At 37.7% G+C, this 21,945-nt stretch overlaps 1 protein-coding gene across 4 annotated transcripts in view; it reads left to right on the forward strand.

Moving 5' to 3' along the window:
* Positions 1–11,949: 11,949 nt before the first annotated feature.
* LOC121294607 (tyrosine-protein phosphatase non-receptor type 9-like) overlaps positions 11,950–21,945 on the forward strand; it is a 29,574-nt gene continuing 19,578 nt past the window's right edge. The window contains exons 1-3 of one of the 4 annotated variants that reach the window (XM_041218491.1): positions 11,950–12,146; positions 12,522–12,614; positions 21,320–21,463. In XM_041218491.1, coding sequence (XP_041074425.1) covers positions 12,582–12,614; positions 21,320–21,463 — 177 coding nt within the window. In that variant the 5' untranslated portion in view covers positions 11,950–12,146; positions 12,522–12,581. The remainder of the gene's footprint in view (positions 12,147–12,521; positions 12,615–21,319; positions 21,464–21,945) is intronic. The other 3 variants (XM_041218494.1, XM_041218492.1, XM_041218493.1) reach the window with 3 other exon arrangements.

Here is a 21,945-nt window from a genome sequence, read left to right on the forward strand (position 1 = left end):
TCACTTACAACATACTGTGTAACAGTTGCAGCTTTCAGCTTGCAAGCACTGTGAAGCTGCTGTTTTAAAGTATTTTGCTTTTTTCTTCATGTCTGTTTTAAAGGATTAAATGATACCCAGGGCTAGAACAGATTGATGATCTGCTTGTTTTAACATCGAGCAGACATTGCACAGGAAGTGCAGTTATTTTGCTTCCTGTTCAATTACTGGTAACGTTACAGTTTCAGATCAGATATTGGGTCAAGAGGCACAGTAGTGGTATGATCCAGTGGTTAATCTCCCTCTTGCAGCATGCAATGAAGAAGGAAACTGAGTTTGCAGAATTCGTGTATTCACTTGTAGGCCAAATATCAGATTTTGTCGACCCTGATATGGATTTTAGAATTGCGTTTATATAACTGTTAAAAGGAGGGAAAAGAAACAGCAGAAAGTTACAAGAACACACAGGACAGAAGTTTACTTACTGAGATCTTTAGTTGACAACAAAGCAATACATCTAATTCATCTCTGCCATGCACATCTATTCATTTTAAGGTTATAGGGAGATTGTAAATTATGTAGAAATGTCAGCTATTTGTCTGTACCTAAAAATCACAAATAAAATATGCACTGTTTTTTTTTTGTTTTTCTTACAGTGGTGCACTGATTGTTGTCTTTTCTTTGCTTGTATTTATGGATGACTGAGGTGCAGTATCCTAATCAATTTAGAATATCATTTTATGCCTTTACCACATACAGTGCCTCACAAAAGTGTTCACCCCCTTGGACTTTTCCACATTTTATTGTATTACAACATGGAATCAAAATTGATTTAATTAGGAGTGTTTGCCAATGATCTACACAAAAAAAGTCCATAATGTCAAAGTGAAAAATACAATCTACAAATTGTTCTAAATTAATTACAACTACAAAACAGAAAATAATTGATTGCATAAGTATTCACCGCCTTTGCTATGACACACCTAAATAAGCTCTGGTGCAACCAATTGTCCTAAGAAGTCACATAAGTAGTTGAATGGCGTCCACCTGTGTGCAATTAAGGTGTTTAAAATGATTTCAGGTTAAATACACCTGTCTCAGGGAGGTCCCAGAGTTGGTTAGTACATTTCCTAACAAAAACTACATCATGAAGACGAAGGAACATTCAAAGCAAATCCGAAATAAGGTTCTTCAAAAGCACCAATCGGGTAGGATATAAGAACATTTCCAAGGCATTGAATATCCCCTGGAGCACAGTAAATTCCATTTTTAACAAATGGAGAGAATATGGCACAACTGAATCTGTCTAGAACACGCCGTCCTCAAGACCCGGCGAGAAGGGCACTAGTCAGGGAGGCCACCAAGAGGCCTATGGCAACTCTAAAGGAGTTACAGTCTTCCATGGCTGAGCTGGCAGACACTGTGCATACGGCAACAATAGCCTGGGTGCTTCACAAAACTATGTGGCAAAAAGAAAGCCATTTCTGAAAAAAAGCTCACATCAAATCTCAGCTAGAGTTTGCCAGAAGGCATGTTGGAGACTGAGACTAAGTGGAAGAAGGTGTGATGGTCTGATGAGACCAAAATAGAGCTTTTTGGCCTCAACGCTAAACATTGTGTTTGGCGCAAGCCTAACACCCCACATCATCCTGAGAACATGATGGTAAGAGATGGTGGTGGTGGTAGCATCATGTTATGGGGATGCTTCTCTGCATCAGGGCCTGGAAAGCTCATGAAGATAGATGTCAATATGGATGCAGCAAAGTACAGAGAAATCCTGGAGGAAAACCTGCTGAAGTCTGCAAGAGACCTAGGATTTGGGAGAAGATTTATCTTCCAGCAGGACAATGACCCCAAACATACAGCCAAAGCCACACTGGAGTGGCTTAAAAACAAAAAGGTCAGTGTGCTGGAGTGGCCTAAGTCAAAGCCCAGACTTCAATCCAATTCAGACTATGTGGAAAGAGTTGAAAATTGCTTTTCACCAACGGTCCCCATCCAACTTGACGGAGCTTGAGCAATTTTGAAAAAGAAGAATGGGCAAAAATTGCAGTGTCCAGATGTGCAAAGCTGGCAGAGACTTATCCAAATAGACTCATGGCTGTAATTGCTGCCAAAGGTGCCTCTACCAAACATTGACTCAAGGTGGTGAATACTTACGCAATCAATTATTTTCTGTTTTGTATTTGTAATTAATTTGGAACAATTTTTAGATTTTATTTTTGGAATTTTGTGGTGTTGATCAGTGGCAAAAACTCCTAATTAAATCCATTTTGATTCCATGTTGTAACACAATAAAATGTGGAAAAGTCCAAGGGGGGGGAATACTTTTGAGAGCCACTGTAATTCCCCACAACAGCTCAGGAGAACTGAAGGTCAGCAGATGTCCCAACCACCAAGCCAATTGCCTCTTTACACCCAGGAGTACAAGAACGGATGTCGCCAAGCTCCCGGCCACTGGAGGACAAAGGCAAGCCCTGCAGGTGTCCGTCTGAGCTCACCAGGCACCTGGCCGATAGCTTCAGCTGAAGTGGCATGCCGTATTGACTTTATTACCCTGTACACCACATGCCGTGCCTTTACCAGGTGAGTCTGGTACCCTTCAATATTTGATTTGAATTGATTTGAAGAAACAAAGTAAACAGTGGGTTTTTATGGCTGGTGCTTTCATCAGTGTCTTCCTTTTCTAAACAAGCAAATGTATTGCCTGCAGTCGCCACTCTAAAGCCCCATATATTTTTGTTCCATTCATTTTTATTTTTTACAGCACGCCTATTGACCCTGTATATTTTCCATATTAGTTACCAGTTTAACTGTTTGAACTGCACTGCAAATAGTTGGACTGAGCAGCATCAAATTGCATTTACAGAAAATAAACGGCAACAGTAAAAGCATTGCAAAGTCATGTTTTTAATATTGAAGATTGTGACCTCTGCTATGACTAAACCTCTTCTTTGTGAACTACACTGTCAACAAAATTCTCAGGCATGGACAGGAAATCTTCAGCTGAGTGATTTGAGTAAGATGATCGTTTGATAATATTGCCAGGGTGGCAATCATGGAGGAAATTATGCTGCTTTGGTTTTGAGACAGTATCATCTTGCTCAGTGCTGCTGTGCCTTTTATCAGGTGCATAAGTGATGAAGACACTGTTAATTGCTGTCTGAAGGAATGCCAGTTTACAGTAATAGGACATTGGAACTGACTGTATTTCAATCAAGCAGGGATTGGACAAAAACTAAAAAGCCAACAAAAGTTAATTATCTGTGTTCCTGTATTAGGTGCTAGTCCTGTATCTTGGCGTTCTGTCTTGAATTTCGTGGAAGCAGTTGCAATTTGTCAAAGCCTCCAACAATTCTTTAAAACTGAGTCTCTGCTTGAGACGAGGGCTGAATGACAGTGTTCAGGATTGAACCTTTACACATGTGCAAGCTTCCCCATTGACAATTACATTGTGATGCAGTAGCTGAGTTAATTGCTGCTGCAAACAAGATGTGGTTGGTTGTGCAAGAATTGTAAACCAGGTAACATGAACAATATGTAGGTGTGAGAATTATTTAATTTTGTACACCCTATTTATTCAACACAATATTTGAGTAAATGCAATTAAAATGACTTGGGACACTTTCACCGTCAAAGGTAAAGGGGAAGTAAAAACTAAAATAATTGAAAGTATTCTGCAACAGTTTATTTTCAAAACTAATCTAAATTGAATATCTGTCATATATACAATAGGTTATCTACATCAAATCTGGCTTCCCAAAATCTCAACTGCTTTTAATTTGTCTTTTTAATGGAAAAAGCTGCACATCAGAACAAGAAAAGCTGCTGCTCTGATCCCACCAAAAGATTGAATCTTTTGTGAAAGACATTGGTTGGTACAAATTGTAACGCTTCTTCATTGCTTGCGTCAAGAGCTTACTGGGAAATGATCGTGAACCTCCGATGAGAAATAAATAAATAAATAATGCCTGAAGATTTCACCACAATAAAGAACTTGTAGAAAACTAAAAATATATTTGACAGGAAACCAAAATAATCTTGCGGACAGTGTCTTTTTCTTGGTATTACTCACTATGGGGATTCAAGAACAGTGTGTACTTATTCACCAAAACCCAATCATTACATAGCAAACCACACCCTGCACATTTCTACAGCATACGCAGAACCAGGACTAGGCCTGGCTTCCTGGAATCTGGCAGAACACAGAAATACCAGCAGCTGCTCAGTGTTCAAACAAGCAGAACTTTAAACACTCACTAACTTTGAGTCAGAACAAGAACATTTGTTTCTTCCTATCTCAAATGGATCCTGTGATACCATGAATTAATCCATCTCTCAACATATTCAGTAATCCTCAGAAGAAAGTCTTTACCCATTTTACTGTAAGACTGAAGGGCTATTTTATGTCTGGCTTCACAGACCCCTATTAGCACTAATCTTAGACTACCTAATGTTAGTGTAGATAGTCCAAGACAGGTGCTAATTAGGGTCTGTGAAACTAGCATATATAACTGCATTCTCATACTATTTCATTGTGTCTCTGTTTATTACCCATGTGCTGTGGTGTTTAGCCTTTGATCATTATTTGCTTTTGAAATGGCTCCTGTAAGTAGAATGTCTGGAGTTCATAACAATAACTACTAGGGGCGTGCAGCTCTAATAAACAAATCTGAGAGGATGACTTATCCACCGCTACTAGGGGTGTGCAGCTCTAATAAACAAGAGGGTGTTTTTTAGAATTACTTATTCACCGCTTTTTTTAAAGAGCAGGTTGTTTCAAATGTTATTTGCATGTCTTTTTTTTCCATTTCTGTTACTACTTTATTGGGATTGAAATTATTAAGTCATATTAACTGTATCAGGTTGTGTTTTTTTTTTGTTTCTTTCTTTCTTTCTTTTCCCTAAATCTGCCTTTGAGTTCCTCTTTCCAGAGTGACAATGTGGACTTTCAACTCTGCAAATCCCATCTATTCTACATTTATGTAGACCGGGATTAGGCAGGGCTAGGAGTTATTAGTATTATTATTAGTTATTAGCCTGTATAATAGCCACAGATGAAAAAATGCCTTTCTACCAAAGGAAATTGCATTGTAAAATATATTTTAATGTTTTCCCCATAATCAAATCCAGCAGTCTGATCTATGGTTCTAGTTACAAATTCAATTTAAATCTGACACTATTGTGCCTGTTGCCTGGTTACCTGTTTGCAATACATTTTTTTTAAAGATTCAAAGTCTGTCTTGCTGGGCATAATGCAAACTGAATTTAAAAACATGTAGTAGAACTCAGTATTGCCGACAGTAAGCAGTATTTATAAGGTGATTTTATATTTTGACTTTTCACAAGGCTTGGATCCAAAAAGGATAACATCCATACTTTACATTGAAAAATGAACATGGTTTAATTGGGATCTTTCTCATGGCTTTGGTTGCTCAGTTGGGGGCACTGTTCCCTCTGAGTTCAGCCAGCTTGATGCTAGTATAGGGGTGTCACGTAGTGACGCCATCCTTTAGTGATTAACCAAACTTAAAAATCCCATTGCCCTTTAACTTGGAATCATGTTTGCAATCATTCTGACTGCTACTTATTGCAATTGCTCAAATATTGTGTGATTTCTGTAGCCATGGGTATTTGTAATGCAAGTTATTGAGTGATCTACCAGTCGAGTTTCCTTTTGTTTAGCTGGTAATGCACTGTAGTACGCAATATGATGGTGGCCCTTACTAATATAAACATATAACCAGTTGCTGATCCTAGCCATGAACATATAAGCAGGTGTTGATCCTAGCTATGTGATCTTTTAATACAGGCTGCATAAACATCTAACCAGGTGCTGATCATATCCATTAACATATAAATAGGTGCTGATCCTAATCATGTGATCCTTTAATACAGGCTGCATAAACATAAACAGGTGCTGATCCGAGCCATGTGATCTTTTAATGCAGGTTGTATAAACTTAACCAGGTGCTGATCCTAGCCATGTGATCCTTTAATACAGGTGCATCAACATTTTTAAATATTGCAATGCTATATCCAAAGGATGAGCCCAGGGAAATGTTTTTGATTCTAATAAATCGAAGGGATTTCACTTGACAATTTTGTCTTGCTGATAACGTTTTAAAGGAAATGTTAGATCTATTTTTTTTGCTTTGTTTTTTTTTTTTCCCCCAATGAATGCAACATTTTACATAAAAACATAAGAAAGTTTACAAACGAGAGGAGGCCATTCGGCCTATCTCGCTCGTTAGTAGCTTACTGATCCCAGAATCTCATCAAGCAGCTTCTTGAAGGATCCCAGGGTGTCAGCTTCAACAACATTACTGGGGAGTTGGTTCCGGACTCCCACAATTCTCTATATAGAAAAGTGCATCCTATTTTCTGTTCTGAATGCCCCTTTATGTAATCTTCATTTATGACCACTGGTCCTTGTTTCTTTTATCAGGTCAAAAAAGTCCCCTAGGTCGACATTGTCATGCTTGGAATGCTTGAATCGGATCACCACGTAGTCTGTCTGCATATGACATGCCTTTTAAACCCGGGATAATTCTGGTCGGTCTAGAGCAGGAATATCCTTTCTGTAGCGAGGTGACCTGAACTGAACACAATATTCTAGATGAGGTCTTACTAATGCATTGTACAGTTTTAACATTATTTCCCTTGATTTACATTTAACACTTTTCATTATATGTTTGAGCACTTTGTTAGCCTTTTTTATAGCTTCCCCTCATTGTCTAGATGATTTTTGACCGGATGAGAAGTGCTGATGTTTAATATTGGCTTCTGTGGAGTGGGGTATTGGATTCAGCTGTGCAGAATTCTGTTAGTCAGAATGGAAGACACTGGTTGGTTTGCCTTTACTAATTGGTTGTGCAATCCAGAATTTGTTTACAATTAAATCAGCTCCTGGCTACATTTATATTTCCAACAGTGTTCATCAGTTATTGTAATTCTGTCAAACTGTGGTTGTTATGTTTGGAGGAAGACATTGCTTGTATTAGATTTGAGGCAAAGAGCTTTTGGCTGGGAAATGCATGGATGTACAGAACTGTTTATAGATATATTTCCCCAGGCCAAGGTTAAATAGATACATTTCAACTTCTAGAAGCTTTTGAAAGCTGGAATGTCCGTACTGTTTTCAAAATAGTGCATCTCACGGTAAAAAAATAATAAAATAAAATAATCTTATCTATTGGTATTTCCTGTAAATGTTATCTTTATAACAAAACATACCGGGGTTGGGGTGGGGGGTTGCAATTTTTAAAGTGATTGTAGCTTACAAAATAATTCCATGAGTTTCCCATATCATGGACACCCATTCACTACAGTTTAGTTTTGAAACCTATGTTTAAAGGAATGGCCCGCAAACTGAGAATGCTCTCTAGTACACAAATGTTATGTATTAAAATGAAAATCCATGTTCTATTAGATATATAATATATATATATATATATATATATATATATATATATATATATATATATATATATATATATATATAATAAAATATATATATAAAGAAATACTTCTGAGATCTGTATAATGAATGGAAATGCATAACAGGTAAGATTTAAGAAATGGGTTTGTGAGATACTTCCAATTGTAAATGTATTCGTCCTGTTTGGAATATCAGCAAGGTCTGCCTACTTATAACGAGCCTGGAGGAATGTATTAAATAGACTGTATAAATTATACCTGAAAGAGTCCTCAGTAAGCTTGTCTAGTGGTCGGTTATATTTGCTCTTGTAGTAGCCACTCACCTCGACTGGATTAAAGCATGTCTCTGGCTGCAAAGCATGGTAGTCGCTTGAAGAAGCAGCTGAGAAGAAAGAAAAAAAGTGTTGTAAGGGAGGGGGATTTCACTACCTGAAAGAAAGGCTTGCAAATTGAGGGCTGCCTTTAACCTGTTGTGGTACCCGATAGCATTGTTTTAAATGAAAATGCGTATTTGCTAACATGTACTTCTCTCAGAATTGCCCATTTGATCCCTACATCACCAACAAAAGCACAAGATTTTAAGAATTATTTCATTAGCTAGACACCCATTTGAGTACCATGCAATCAGTCAATAGCATCAGTGTTTTTTTTTTTTCCCCCCTAGAATAAAATATACCATGTTTATTGAGTATATGTACACATATTAGATGACACACATATTCAGCTGTCAGGTGAGCACAGATGTGTGTCCTGGCTCTGGCTCTGCTACAGGTTAGGGAGGCAAAGTCATGGCGCCGAGTGATCTCAGACGACACTTGCAGGGCTATCCTTGATCCACCACAGGCCAGTAGCTCGCTAATATCTGCTCTCGAGTTCCTGGGAGGAAGCAAGCTCGGTCGTGGGATGGAACCTTCAGTTCTCCTGAGCTGTGATGAATTACTGCAGTGAAGGAGCATTACATTACATTTACATACAACCCTCTTTACATTTTCCTTACTCTTAGTGTTTTATAGTTGTCATTTTTAATTTTTAATTATTAAGGAACCAATTTTCTGGGAGGCTCAACTTGGACACATATTGAACTGCTAGGTGGGAATGAGTTCAACTGGAATCTTTTTCTATGGAAATGTACATTTTGTAAGTGTCAGGCCTGATTGAGTCACTGCAGACTTGAGTATTTCTTACAAAAAGTCACATGCTACATTGAGGCTATGGTGACTCTGATACCTGTAATATGTTACTCACATTCTTTGCAGTGGATATGTATGACACTAACATACCTAGTTTGGTATACACTGTAATTAAATTAGTAGGAAGTCGCTTAAATTTTGATTTCCCTTTTATATTGAGGTGAAACATGTAAGAAACTGATGAAGGTATTAGCTGACTTGATTTTTCTTATAAATACTGTATTACCGCAGAATTTCTGTTTAAATGTTTTACTGAATAGATGTTTTTTGTATATTGGCTTTAATAAGTAGATTATACTTCACAATAGGTGGGCCAAGTGTCTTTTAAAGTCTGTGGTCATAGTTATTGAATGTTTCCATGAATGAGTGCTTCTGGTTTGTGCGAGTTTATAGTAGTGTAGTTACAGATTCTAAAACAACATTAGTCTCTCTAGGTATATTATGCAAAATTTCCACTATCAATGCCAATCCAACCCACGCTGGGCTTTTTGCAGAGTATGTTTCCATGATGACTGAGATGGAACAAACAACAGAGGTTAAGGAGATTAAAGGTCTTTTAAAACAAACAAACAAATAAGTTATATTCTGCAGTACACATTTGCCAAAATAGTCTACTGAAGGACTTTGGTTCTTTGAAAGTGAGTTAGTATGTGTTGACAATTAACTAAGAAGCAAATGAGACTTCTTACTTCTATCATGTTGGCTCTACGTGGTATTAGCAAATGAGTCATTTCTAGTATCCATTAAGGGGATAGTGTTGCAGGGAGACAGGATAATAATTAAGCCCTGGTGAAGGTGATGATGTTTGAGTTTAGAGATCTATCTGGAAGAACTATTCAGACCACAGGGCTGTTTCAAACTTTTAAAAAGTCACCAGGATTACTGAAATGGAAACACAAAGTGAACCGAAATAACAAGAAGATAACATTAGTATAATAAACATACTGTCAAGGCAATGACAGAATTGTGTACTCTTAATACATGCAGAGCAGCAACATGTGAGATTGGAGGAGCACAGTGCTGACCAGTTGTTTCAACATGTGAGATTGGAGGAGTACAGTGCTGACCAGTTGTTTCAACATGTGAGATTGGAGGAGTACAGTGCTGACCAGTTGTTTCAACATGTGAGATTGGAGGAGCACAGTGCTGACCAGTTGTTTATTCCCTGTTCCAGTAACAGCTAGAAATGATACACTATGGACTCTCTTTTCTAAGTTTTGAAGTAATTGTAGCTAAAACAATAATTCCATATATGTGCTTTGCACTTCCATGAGCTACATAGGTCTCAAATGAGATTTTTGTTTTTAAGAAACCTCACGTTATAACAAACATTTTTAAAACAGGGTATCTGTCACGACTTTCTAATTTTCGATGCCTTTTTCTCTACTTGCACACTTCCTGGGTCACAACATGTTACTGACTGAAAGCATGTCAGTTGATAGGGGAAGCAGCTGATTGGTTATTGACCGAAAAGAAGCCATTGAATGGGTGGCGACCATTTCATCCTCTAGATGAAATGACCAAGCAAGTGCAACACAATCAAGCACTGATATCAAACAGAGGTTTATTTGGCCAAGAATAGTACCAGATATTAAAGTTTAAAATAAAAATGTGTTTACAATAAAGTTCTTTCAAAAATGGACATTGGAAAGCTATCTAAAGAACAGAAGTGCACATGGAAAGACTTGCAAGTTTTTGCAATCTTTCTCAATGGTTCAGCTCTACCAGATGCACCTACTTTTTACTTACAGAGACAGTGATGAGGTCTATTAAAGGTCACGCTGTCATGTGATTTGAATGGAATGAGAAAGGCTGTTCAGTCCCAACATTTAGGATTCTCCAGACAAGCTCAAAGTAGCTGGAAAATAAAGGTAAAGGTAAAAATGTTAATAACTCAGTATTGGAGAAATTAACCCTGAATCACTTCAAATGCTTACAAATGCCATACAATAGCAAGGGAACAGTGTAGATCAGTTATGTTGGACTTTCCTGTAAAATTTATAAGTAAAACTTGTATTTTTGTTTCTGAAAGTTATAACCACCCACTGCTGCAAATAGTTGCTTGATAGTTTCTATTTGACTCAAGAGAGTGGCAGACAGGTAAGGTCAGAGGATGCTGGTGACCTTTCAAATGTTTGTTTATGGTGCATGCTAACAAATTGGAGTATCAACAAGGATGGTTGTAAAATTGACCGTGATGCTGTGGGCCACTGCAGCTTTGAACACATAAGAATGATCTAGCAGTTCTTACCCTGCATATTTGCCAGAGTTCAAGGAATGTCAATATTACATGAGTCATTGTTACTTTATTACAGTATAAGACCCTGTACCATCGCTTGGGCTATTTGAATGAAGATTAGGAGTGTGTGCAATGCAGTGTGTAACAATGTAATCGGCTCTCCTAGTCTTGTTTTACAGTTTTGCAGGTGTGGTTGAGTGTGTGAGTGTTTTCATGAATGAATCAGTAATGCCCTGTGTGGTGAGGCATGCATCACTGAATTGTGTTTGCACAAAGGCAGTAACTCCATGGCTGTCCCTTCTAGGAAGATGAATTGAGCCTTGAAAATATTGTTGCTGATGTGCTGCATGGCAAGCCGGCGATTATGCATTAGTTGTGCAACATTCTTTGAATTCTATCTGGATAATATCGTTTGACAAATATATTCACATTATGACGTAGTTAAAAAAAAAAAAAAAAAAAAAAAAGTCATACCGGTAGCTGTGCTGTATTTCCTGTTTTGGATTTCTAATATCATTTTAACTTTTAAGTGTGTATGTAATCGTAATTTTTACACAGATGTTTTAAGCTCATGCTTGCTTTGTATACTCAATATACATTTACTATAAAATATACATTTACTCAATATACATTTACCAATCAATATACATTTACTATAAAATCTGTATTTTATGTATAAAATCTTTTCATTATTTAATGTCACAAGATAGCCAGATTTGTTCTTCTGTAGACGAGAGATTAGTGTCTGCAGAATCGGAAGCTATTTCGTCCTAGGTTCCTGGGATAGAGCAATACAGTCTTTTAAACTATTTGTTATGTAAAATGTTACCGTCATGCATGGGCTATCATTTTCTGCAGGGCTGTGCTGCGCTGCCATGCATTTAAACTGTAATTGAATTATGGTTTTGGTCATTATAGTTACCGTTGTCATTACGTGGTATATTCGATACATTAATGAATGGTACGGTTTGTGGCATGCGCCTGCACTCCTGAGGTAGTTTTGTGACGCGTCCAGTGATCTGTGGTGTGCTACATGAGACGGCGCTGTTGTGAATGTAAAAGGGCTGACTCTGTGTTTGTGTTTTATGAATGGAGGAGGAAATTCGTGTCATAAGACGCTCACCGTTCAAAAACCTGTTGTTTTTAATTTCAGCCAACAGGGGGAGGATTTCGGAGATGCTGCTTTCTGAGTGGGTTTGTTGCTTTTGAAGAAATTGGCGACACAGAAGCATTAAAGATTGCAATACATCGACAGAGGAATGCTTCAAAATCATCACCGTCTGTAAGAGAATAAAATGGTGCTTAACAAGGATTGAGTATGGAACTTTTGCAATGTTAACAGCGACCCGCCTTTGAGCATTCATTTTGGATTTTAAAAAGCCTTTTTTTTTTTTTTTTCTACACCATTACTGGACGATTTTTTAAAAGGAGAACTAGATTTTTTTTTGAGCAAAAACAAAGTTTATGTAATTTTCGAATCTGTGTATATTACTCTATATTTAATTAGCAACTATATGTATAGGCCTATATATTATTTAGATTTATTTGTGTGTCGCAATAAAGTAGATGCATATTTTGTGTGTGTAGGCTACTGTGTAGAGATCTGTATTATTATTATTATTATTATTATTACAATTAAAATAATAATAATAATTATTATTCTTTAAAAATAGACTGCATTTTGCTTCAAGAAAAAGGAAGACTTTGGATAGTTCCATTACCAAGCCTAAAGAATGACAGCGCGCTTAACGGCAGAAGAAGAACAGGTAAAAAAAAAACACAAAAAAAAAAACAACAAAACTTTTCAATGCTTGTGTCTTGCTTTGTGTTTCTTTTGTTTAACGCCTTAAAAGTCTGTTATTTTTTTTTTTTTTTTTTTTTTAGGAGAAAAAACCCGTTCATAAATCTTGTATCTATCATACTGCAAACTACACGTTTTACATGTGCATAATAATAACTAACATGTTCATGATTCTATATGTGTGCATGTTTACATTATAAAGACAGCAATAGCTTTGTACACAAGAAATAACATTATATGGATGGCACTTTAATGTTTATGTTATGTTAACCTATCTTATTTAATTTCTAACCCTGGTGTTTCTTTGCAATTTCCAAATTGATATTAATAGAGTGCGTTGTGTTTTTAATATATCTCATGTATAATAATTATAAAAGTGATGTTAAATATTGTAAAAGTTGTTTTGATATAAAGCACTGTTTTCGGGCCTACCGTCTGAGTTTACGACAAACAGAAACACGAGGAAAGGCATTTTGGTCTGTATTTCCACAGTATCGTAATAGCTCGTTTCTTTTAAAGGCAACCCCCACCAGATTTGCTAATTTAAGTCTCGCTTTTGATGTTACCAGTTCCTAATCATTTAAAACACCAGACAGAACATTGTTTCCGTTTTATTTTGGTTGCTGCAAGGGTTGGAAGAACGAGAGCACGGTTAACTGTTTATGTGCCAGACAGCATTGAGCTGTATCGAGACGTGGTCGAATTTATGCTGTGTGGACGAGGAAAAAAATGTGCTTGTATGCATGATCTGCCAGTTATGTATGTTAAAATTTGTATGAAAACTCACATCCCTGTCAGTTTATATCTTAGAATGTATTACTAATGTCGTCATTGCTTACAAAAATGTCAGGGCATAGGTGATAAGACATAGGCTGTTACCACATCTTTGCCGGTCCTTTTTGTGTACTGATGAGACTGAAAGTGTTTTCATACCTACATGCCACGGTGAACGAGCATATTTTTCCTCTCAAATAATAGCTGTGTTAATTATTTTACTTTTTTATGTGTCTTTCAGCTTAATTTGAAACGTTATGGCAAATATTATATACACCAGTTATCCTCCTAGAGCACACACAGGTTGTTTATAATGCCAGACCTGTCTGCTGTTTTGGCGCTAGATAGCAGTGCCAGAGTCTTGCCCATATGTAGGGGTGCTAACCCTCTGCAGGACATGCTCAAATGAGTTGTACAAGCAGCGCATTAAAACGTGCCCTACTTTTTACACTTTTTAAAGCCATGCAGGAGCACAAGCTTTCTCCCCCTTGAAACCTGCTTCAGTGTGAATAAAACACAAATAACTCTTCAATTTGTTGCAGTAGGAGGTTAGAACTAACATATTCATGCTCCTTGGTAGCTTAGGATGCAACAATTAAAAGGTGGGATGTGTTTTTAAATTGTTTGTTATAATAATTTAATAACATATATATATATATATATATATATATATATATATATATATATATATATATATATATATATATATATATTAGTGTAATAGTGTGTAAACACATCTGTCTCGCTTAGTGAGATGTGAAAAAATCTGTTGCTTAAATTTAAACTTATGTATAGTACAGCCCATAATTTTTCCCCACTGTCAAACCACATGCTGTTGACAGTACTGTAACCCTGATACAATTTTCTTCCATGCTGTTAATGACATTTTCTTTACTGTCAAGCATCTGATCCACTGTTCCCATAGCAGCTTTATCTGGGTACATCATTTACGCAAGTCTGGCTGCAGTGGAAGTGTGCCCGCTTGTAATCGGATCTCAGGCTGACTCTGTCCAGAGATCAGGCCCCCTAGGGGTGCTTCCCAGCCCAGGGAGCTCTGCTCTCAGGCTGCTGTTAAAAGCGGTTTAGGCTTTGGAGGGGGGAGGAAAAAAAAAAGCTACCGGGAAATGGATTGGTAATGGTAATGACGCAGTGGTTAAGGAGCTTGGACTGTAGTAGTGAAACTGAGGCCTGGAACAGCCAGGCTTGTCAAGATAGGTTTAATACACCTATATTTTGAGAACCTTTCATCCAAGTTTGGAGACTTTCACTAGCAGTAGTTCTGAAGATTATCAGAATGTCATGCTTTTTCAGCTGTGTTTGACTGAGCGATTGGAGGAAATTTGTTGACACTTTGCATGGACACTAGTCTGTTACTAATTAAGGCTATATCTTGGAAACTGCACATCAGATTTGAAGGACATATTTTGGGAAGTAAACAGCCAGAACCAAAAATTGAGTTCTGATACTCTCAATAACTTGTGCTAAAGCACGTCCTTGAGAAATATCATCACAATTGGATAAATAGTGCTAAAGAATGCCTGGTAACGTACAGCCTCCACTGTATCCTGGGGTTTAAGTGTGAACGAGGCCAGTACAGGGGGTTTCCAGGGCTAATCCATGGTACTGCAGGGTTTCTAGGGAGGTCTTGGTGCAGAAGACTATTTGTGATGATGAGGAACCAACAATTATGAAGTTCAAAGCTTGCATTGAAAAGTGAGAACTCTGTGAATGTACTTTGTGTGGGGATTGAGACTCGGATATAAACGTTGACAATCTGGGTTATGTCAAGGAAATTTTCAGTCGCGATTATAGTGGGGAAAGGGTTTGCCAGAATATTACTGGTCATACAGTGGTGCACAGCTATGGCCAAAAGTTTTGCGTCACTTAGAATTTTAAGATTGGTACATCATTTAAAAAAAAAAAAAAAACTGTATGAACATAATTTTCATCTTTTATTTAACATCATGTAATCAAAGAAGCTACAGAATGATATTGCAAAATTCTACTGGAATCCATAATAGTAGTATTTCATGTTATATTTTCGAAATGCTGTGTTTTTCATTTTATGTCATTTTGTTTTGTTAAGTAACAACAAAGCGGTATGTAATTCAATATATTAAAGCAACATTATTCAGCAGGTTTCATTCGACTTTATGAAGCAAAATTAGTTAATGCTATAGGGTGCTGTATCATTATTTGAGGAGAGGTGAGGTAGGTTGCGGTGGGTTCAAATAGACTTAAATGATGGTCTTTGGTGGCTTTAGTTATGTAGTTACAAACATTCATTGTGGAAGCTACCAGAAAGTTTCAATTCCACTAGTGGAACCAGGTCAGTTTTGAAGGGTCCCTTGGCTCACGTTCAGAAAGAACTGATGATGGCAGCAGTCGACAACATCCTGTTTGGTTTGGTTTTGTAAAAGGGGAGGGCACTTTCAGGTAAGGGTTGGATTTTGGGGATTGCATTCCGATGATGGCAGGTCCCAAACAGGGCTCTATATCCTGTCCTTTTAAGGGAATAGGGAGCTGGCTCACAACCTCCTTTATGGGAAGTCAGTGACCCTTGATGCTTGTTCCTAGGGAATTAGCTGTTTTGTTTGGCTTGTTGCTGGGGGGAAAAGAAAGAGAGAGAGTACTTGGCTTTTTTGTAAAGTTTATTTTTTTTAAATGGAGCTGAGAAATGTGAGTTCTGGAATGCTCCTGAGATGTTTTTAACCCATGTAATGAATGACATAGCGCTCAGTGTGGGTGCCTCTACATTGGTTTGGCCCCTGAAGTGAGCTCAGCTTAGACCAGTAGTGTACAGGGTAGGGAAATCTTTGAGGGGGGAGCCAGTGATCTAATAGCTGCTCTATATTTCAGTCAGTAGGTTTCAGCAAAACTGTACCGATAAGCATTAACGAGTAAGCAGCTTCAAGTGTCATTGCTTTTGTGCATGCCATTACTATTGTATGATTTTGGCATTCTGAGTTTTTTTTTCTCTTTTTCTACATGACTTTGAGCTTGCTGAAAAAAGTGCCAACACTGAACAGTCCATAGCATTTTTTGACTAGAATGAGAACTCGGTAAACCCAGAACCAATCAGAAATGGTTCAAAACAGCACCAATAGTAAGGGAGTAAACATGCAGTCTAGATGACTTTTGAAGCTACTTAGTCTTTAATGAATGACAATGGAGAACTTTGTGACGCTTTCATTTCTACCCAGAATCCAATTGTGATAACTCTTGGTATGGTCATTCCTCAGCATCACGAGGATATTGAAATAATGCTGATGGTTTTGCATGAGTTAAATGCTAAAAGTTTGAAGGTTTAGAGTAACTCTAAAATTAGATGTAACCTTACAGTATCCTCCTCCAATTAAATGCTGATCTTATTTTCAAGTATTCAGTAATTAAAACCAATCTCCCCAAACTTCTATAGCAAGCTTGTACATGGCCAGCCAAGTTCTCTACATGATATGATAAATCTGAAGGAGACTTTTTAATGTTTCGGTGTTCGTTTTTTGTTTTTGGATTGATGTTAATTAACCATTAACGATATATTCAGATTGCTAAATGCATCACTGTATATCATGTCTAGCACCACCAATTTAATCTAGGGTAGGTCTCTGCTACCATGTCACTGCATTTCAATAAAACACACAGTACATGTATTTATACATAACATAATATACCTGTCATTATTGTAATAAGTCGTATTTTCTGAATGTTATGAAAACTTTGGAAAGTGCACGATTTCTTGTTGAAAAATGTGCAAGGTATGTTTGACTTGTTTATTGCTTTGAATGAAAGGCACAATACATATCTTGCTGTGTGTGTTATTGATCTGCATTTGTGCAGTTTGTCTGCTGTATAGTTTGCGTTAAGTACACTATACAGGAAACTATCAGTTCTGTTTATTTCTTATGTGTATGTGTAGTACATTATGTACATGATACAATAAGTTATGCACAGTAGTCATGGCTAATACATTTTGCTAGTCCCTTGGCTTTAATAAGAGTTGACTACTATGTTAACCCATTGGAGTATTTAAGTTACACAGAACCACAGTTGCCGAGTTTGTTCATATTGCGAGTCGCTTTAATCTTTTGAGAGTCACTGGTTTTCTTGCAATAGGCGACGTGACTTCAGCAGTTAAAAATGGTTGTAGGAGTTGTTTTAGTGATTGACTGGTGTCAATGTATATGCAAGTCATTAGGAAAAAAAATTAATCTGTATAAACACCCCCACGCCCGTCCCTCTGAAATGGGTCAGGCTTGTTTGAAAGCCAGAGCCGCATTTTGTTTTCTCATGAGATTTGGCAACACTGCACAGAACTTGGATCTGCAGTTCCAGCCTGCTTGTAATTGCTTTAATGAATCAGCTGGCCAGTGTTTGTAAAGAAGGACCTTGCAGATCCTGTGTTGATGGAAGCAGCTTTCTGAAGGACCGTATATACAGGATGTAAAAGCGGCTGCTTTTTTTACGACTTCCCCTAGGGCTCTGTTCTGTTTATTTCCACTGCTTAATCTTTTATGAGTGTTTCAGTGCAGAGTCGAAACATGCAACGCGTAATGACGCACTTCTGCTTTGGATCCGGAACGAACAAACACGTGAATAGAAGATTGCAATCAAGCGTTTTATTACTGAAGATCTTTTTAATTGTTAAACAGTGCACCTCCCTTTATTCACTTGTGCAGAAGAAGCCTCTCTTTGTTACACATTGGTTTCTGTTCCTCTTAACGACAGAGTTTAGATAGTGCTGATGTCTTGCTGGATATTGAAAGTGGTGACATTTTAAAGTGTTTTTACTGGAATTTTTTTTAAGTGCATTACCCGTAGTATATGTTAATTCCCGTAAATCAAGATGAGTCACTTGCAGAAAAGTTGCAGCGCCTTTTTTTAAACAGATTTTTTGTGCACGTAATCAAAAAGCAGACCTTATTCACTGTCAACTTTGTTTTTCCATTAGAAATTGAGTAGTCAACCAATCGCCAGTAAAGATTTGTCAGAATTCTAGAACATTTTACCCAGTGTGCACATAGAAGAAACGGCACCATTCTAAGTTAAAAAACCACAACACTTTTTTTTATGTTTAATACTGTAGTACAATCTTCTTTTTTGTAATTTTAGGATAATTTAAAACGTGTTGTGTAAGGTGTATCTTGTTGTAAGAGATTTCATTTTGCACAGTTTAAGCAGATAGAATTGCTCAGCCCAAACTGCATGAGATGTCTTTTAGGTCATGCCCCCAGTAGAACATATTATTAGAAACACTTCTACTATTGTAGAGAGTGTAAATCTCACACACAATTACTACAAATTCCAAACATTGAAACCACAGCAAATTATATATAAGCAGATTACATATATTAATGTGAGATTTGTTTTTTTCATTTATATTTAATGATTAATAATATATTTAAGTGTTCTGTGGCTACATCTAACCATGTTGAGTGTATTTTCTATAGCATCTTTGTATGCCTGACCCAACAAAGACTGTGTGAGAAATATACTCTTATGATTAAAGGTAGCCACTGAACACTTCCAAACCTTCAGTAGAGACTCTGTCTCCCCCCTTTAAATCAGATGTAAGAAAAGTTCTTGGATTCCTTCTCAAATGTGTACCACACTTGTAAAATAATGAAAGCTCTATCAAAAAATATTTTGTCACAAAATATTTAGTCACTATTTCTGAAAATATCGAGCCATTTTTTCCCAGCTGGATGTATCCATCTTGTGCAATGTATTCTTCAGTCAATATAGGTCATTTTCTTCTCCAGGTCAGATGCTACTATGTGATAAATGCAAGGATAGCAGTGTTCTTCCTGCTGATGCAATAATAATTGCCCTCACACCAAGAAACAGTAGCTTTCTAAACTTAGTAATTTGCAATTGCTTGTTCGGACTGAGGTGTATATTGCTAAAGAAAGACAGTCTGGGGTGGTTCCCTCACATGATTGTATTTCTGAAGTGTGTACTCTGTGTGACATCGAAGGAATGTTCAGTGGCCCTATTGCTTTGAAACAAAGGTAACAAGATTTTCCTAGACTTGGTCTGTAGTCAACAGTAGGCTGTCGCCACATCTGTGCCACTTTCAGTAAACTTGTGAAATCACAGTGACCTGAAATTGACTTGAATATTACTGGCACAGCACAATAGAAATCCTGCAAATTATTAAGCAGTAACAATTGACCATGGTTTGCGTTTGACACGTTTTACTTTGTATGAATCTACACAGTGAATCTACAGTACACAGTATTAGTAGGTATGCGGTATGTAATTATGAATGTCATACCTTGCACATCTTTTTGGTGCCCCTGTAGTTTAATGATCTGTAATGAACAGCTGAGCTTGTAAATATGGAAATCATGCTTTTGTGCACATTCTGCAGACTTGCCACCTCGAGTGGCAGCACATGGTAGCCCTATGCCTTATAGACAGTGTTGTGGCAGGTCTCTAAACCTGTAATCAGCTACAGCATGTTTGTCTGCTTGAGGCTGCTTCTAAGATCAACCTGTCTAGCTCTGAGTATCTGTGCGTTTCCTGTTTGGAAGTGGCACAGTTTGTTTTTCCTACTGAATTTAAAGAGCGTCTCTGACGAGGGACAGCTGTGTGTTTTGGAGATTAGAGTTTGTGTGAACACACTGGGGCTCTGACAGGAGTCGAATGCCTTTTCTTTTAAACAGTTTATCTGTATTCTATACATAATCACATAGGATTGAAATATACTGGAGGCTCCTGTAGTTTGGAGTGTTTAGCTGGAGGATTGATGTCCACGAAACTTGCTTCGGACATTGTTTAGCAGTTATTGAAAGTATCAGAAAACATCTGCCTACCTTCCTTTATCTACAGATGTATGGCTCTGTGTTTAATTTCATTGGAGAATCTAGGAATATATGGATCAACTTGTCTGTCCATCTATGATCTACAGTATATATAAAGGGTGTTCAGTATGTCATAGTGCTCTACTTTTTATGATGCGGATAGCTCTAATTTAGCATTTACATCCTTAGCAGTGTCTGTCTGTCTGTATAAAACTGTTGTGGAGTATACCACATTAGCACATCAAGAGCATCTTGTATTCAAAATATGTATAGAGATTAAATAGTTCTGAAATTTCCAAAATTGTCGGGCAGTTTTAAAATCGTTTTTAAACTTAATAGAAGGATCCTTGTTTTGTATTGGCTTTTAAATATCATAGTTTATTGCCTATTTGTTGTATATTCCAGTCTGTCCTTATTGCAATTTGTGGTTAGAAACTTTATCAAATGCTTCTTTGATTTGAAAATTATACAACTCGCATTCAGAAAGAAGCTGACTATTCATGTTGGACTATTACACAGTTTGAACTAACTCTAAACAAACATACCATGCTTTTGATAGCATTTACTTTGACAAATCTATACAGAATAAAGGCAGAGCTACATGAAGTGGTCAGTTTAACCTTGGTGTTTCCTCCATTCAGGCCCCAGGGTTTTTGGGGGTTTTTTTTTGAACAAGGCAAATCTCAGAAGAGGTACAAGTAGTCTTTATTTGAGTGGTGTCCTTGAAAATCTTTCTCACAATTTCTGATTTTCCTCGTTTTGCTAAGTATACCCATATTGTAGAAAAAAAGATATGGTGGAAAAACTTGATAACCCTCCAGCATTATCGTTTTACTAGGAAACCCCTCATTTACATTATACATGTTGTGAAACTTCCGGTTTTAATCATGTCATTTGTTCTGTCAAAATACATTTTAATACTAAAATAAAAATGTCACGTCTAAGATGAACTTAAATCTTCAAAAGAAACAGATCCCATCTCTGGAGCTCCACAGCCTCTGTAGGGCTTGCACTACACCATGTATTAAGTGTGTTTTGTTTTGTTTTCTGTTTGTTCTTCGCAATTCTGCCCCACTGTCCTCCCCTTTCCCAGGCTACGAAGCAGTTCCTAGAGGAGATCAGCAAGTGGACAACGCAGCACAGGGTCTCGCCACTGTCATGGAATGTGGCCGTCAAGTTCCTCATGGCCCGAAAGTTTGACGTCCTGAGAGCCATAGAACTGTTTCACTGCTACAGGGTACGGGCTCTGTGTGTATGTTTGCGGGAGTGGGTGTGTGTATCTGCTCTGTGTGGGTATGAACAGGAGTGGGTGTGTGTGTATCTGCTCTGTGTGGGTGTGTGCGGGAGTGCGAGGGTGTGTCTGCTTTGCATGGGTGTGATTGGGAGCAGGTATGAGTGGGTGTGTGTGTGTCTGCTTTGTGGGTGTGTGTATATCTGCTCTGTGGGGGTGTTTGTCTGCTCTGGGGGTGTGAGTGGGAGTGGGGGTGTGTATCAGCTCTGTGGGGGTGTGAGCGGGAGTGGGGGTGTGTATCAGCTCTGTGGGGGTGTGTATCAGCTCTGTGGGGGTGTGAGCGGGAGTGGGGGTGTGTATCTGCTCTGTGGGGGTGTGAGTAGGAGTGGGTGAGTTTGTCTGCTCTGTGGGCGTATGTGTGTACCTGCTTCACATTCACATTTTAAGTATTTCTAAATTCAGCACTATTGAGTGTTTAGTAGTTATGG

This window comes from Polyodon spathula, chromosome 19 (genome assembly GCF_017654505.1).
Source record: "Polyodon spathula isolate WHYD16114869_AA chromosome 19, ASM1765450v1, whole genome shotgun sequence".
Lineage (NCBI taxonomy): Eukaryota > Metazoa > Chordata > Actinopteri > Acipenseriformes > Polyodontidae > Polyodon > Polyodon spathula.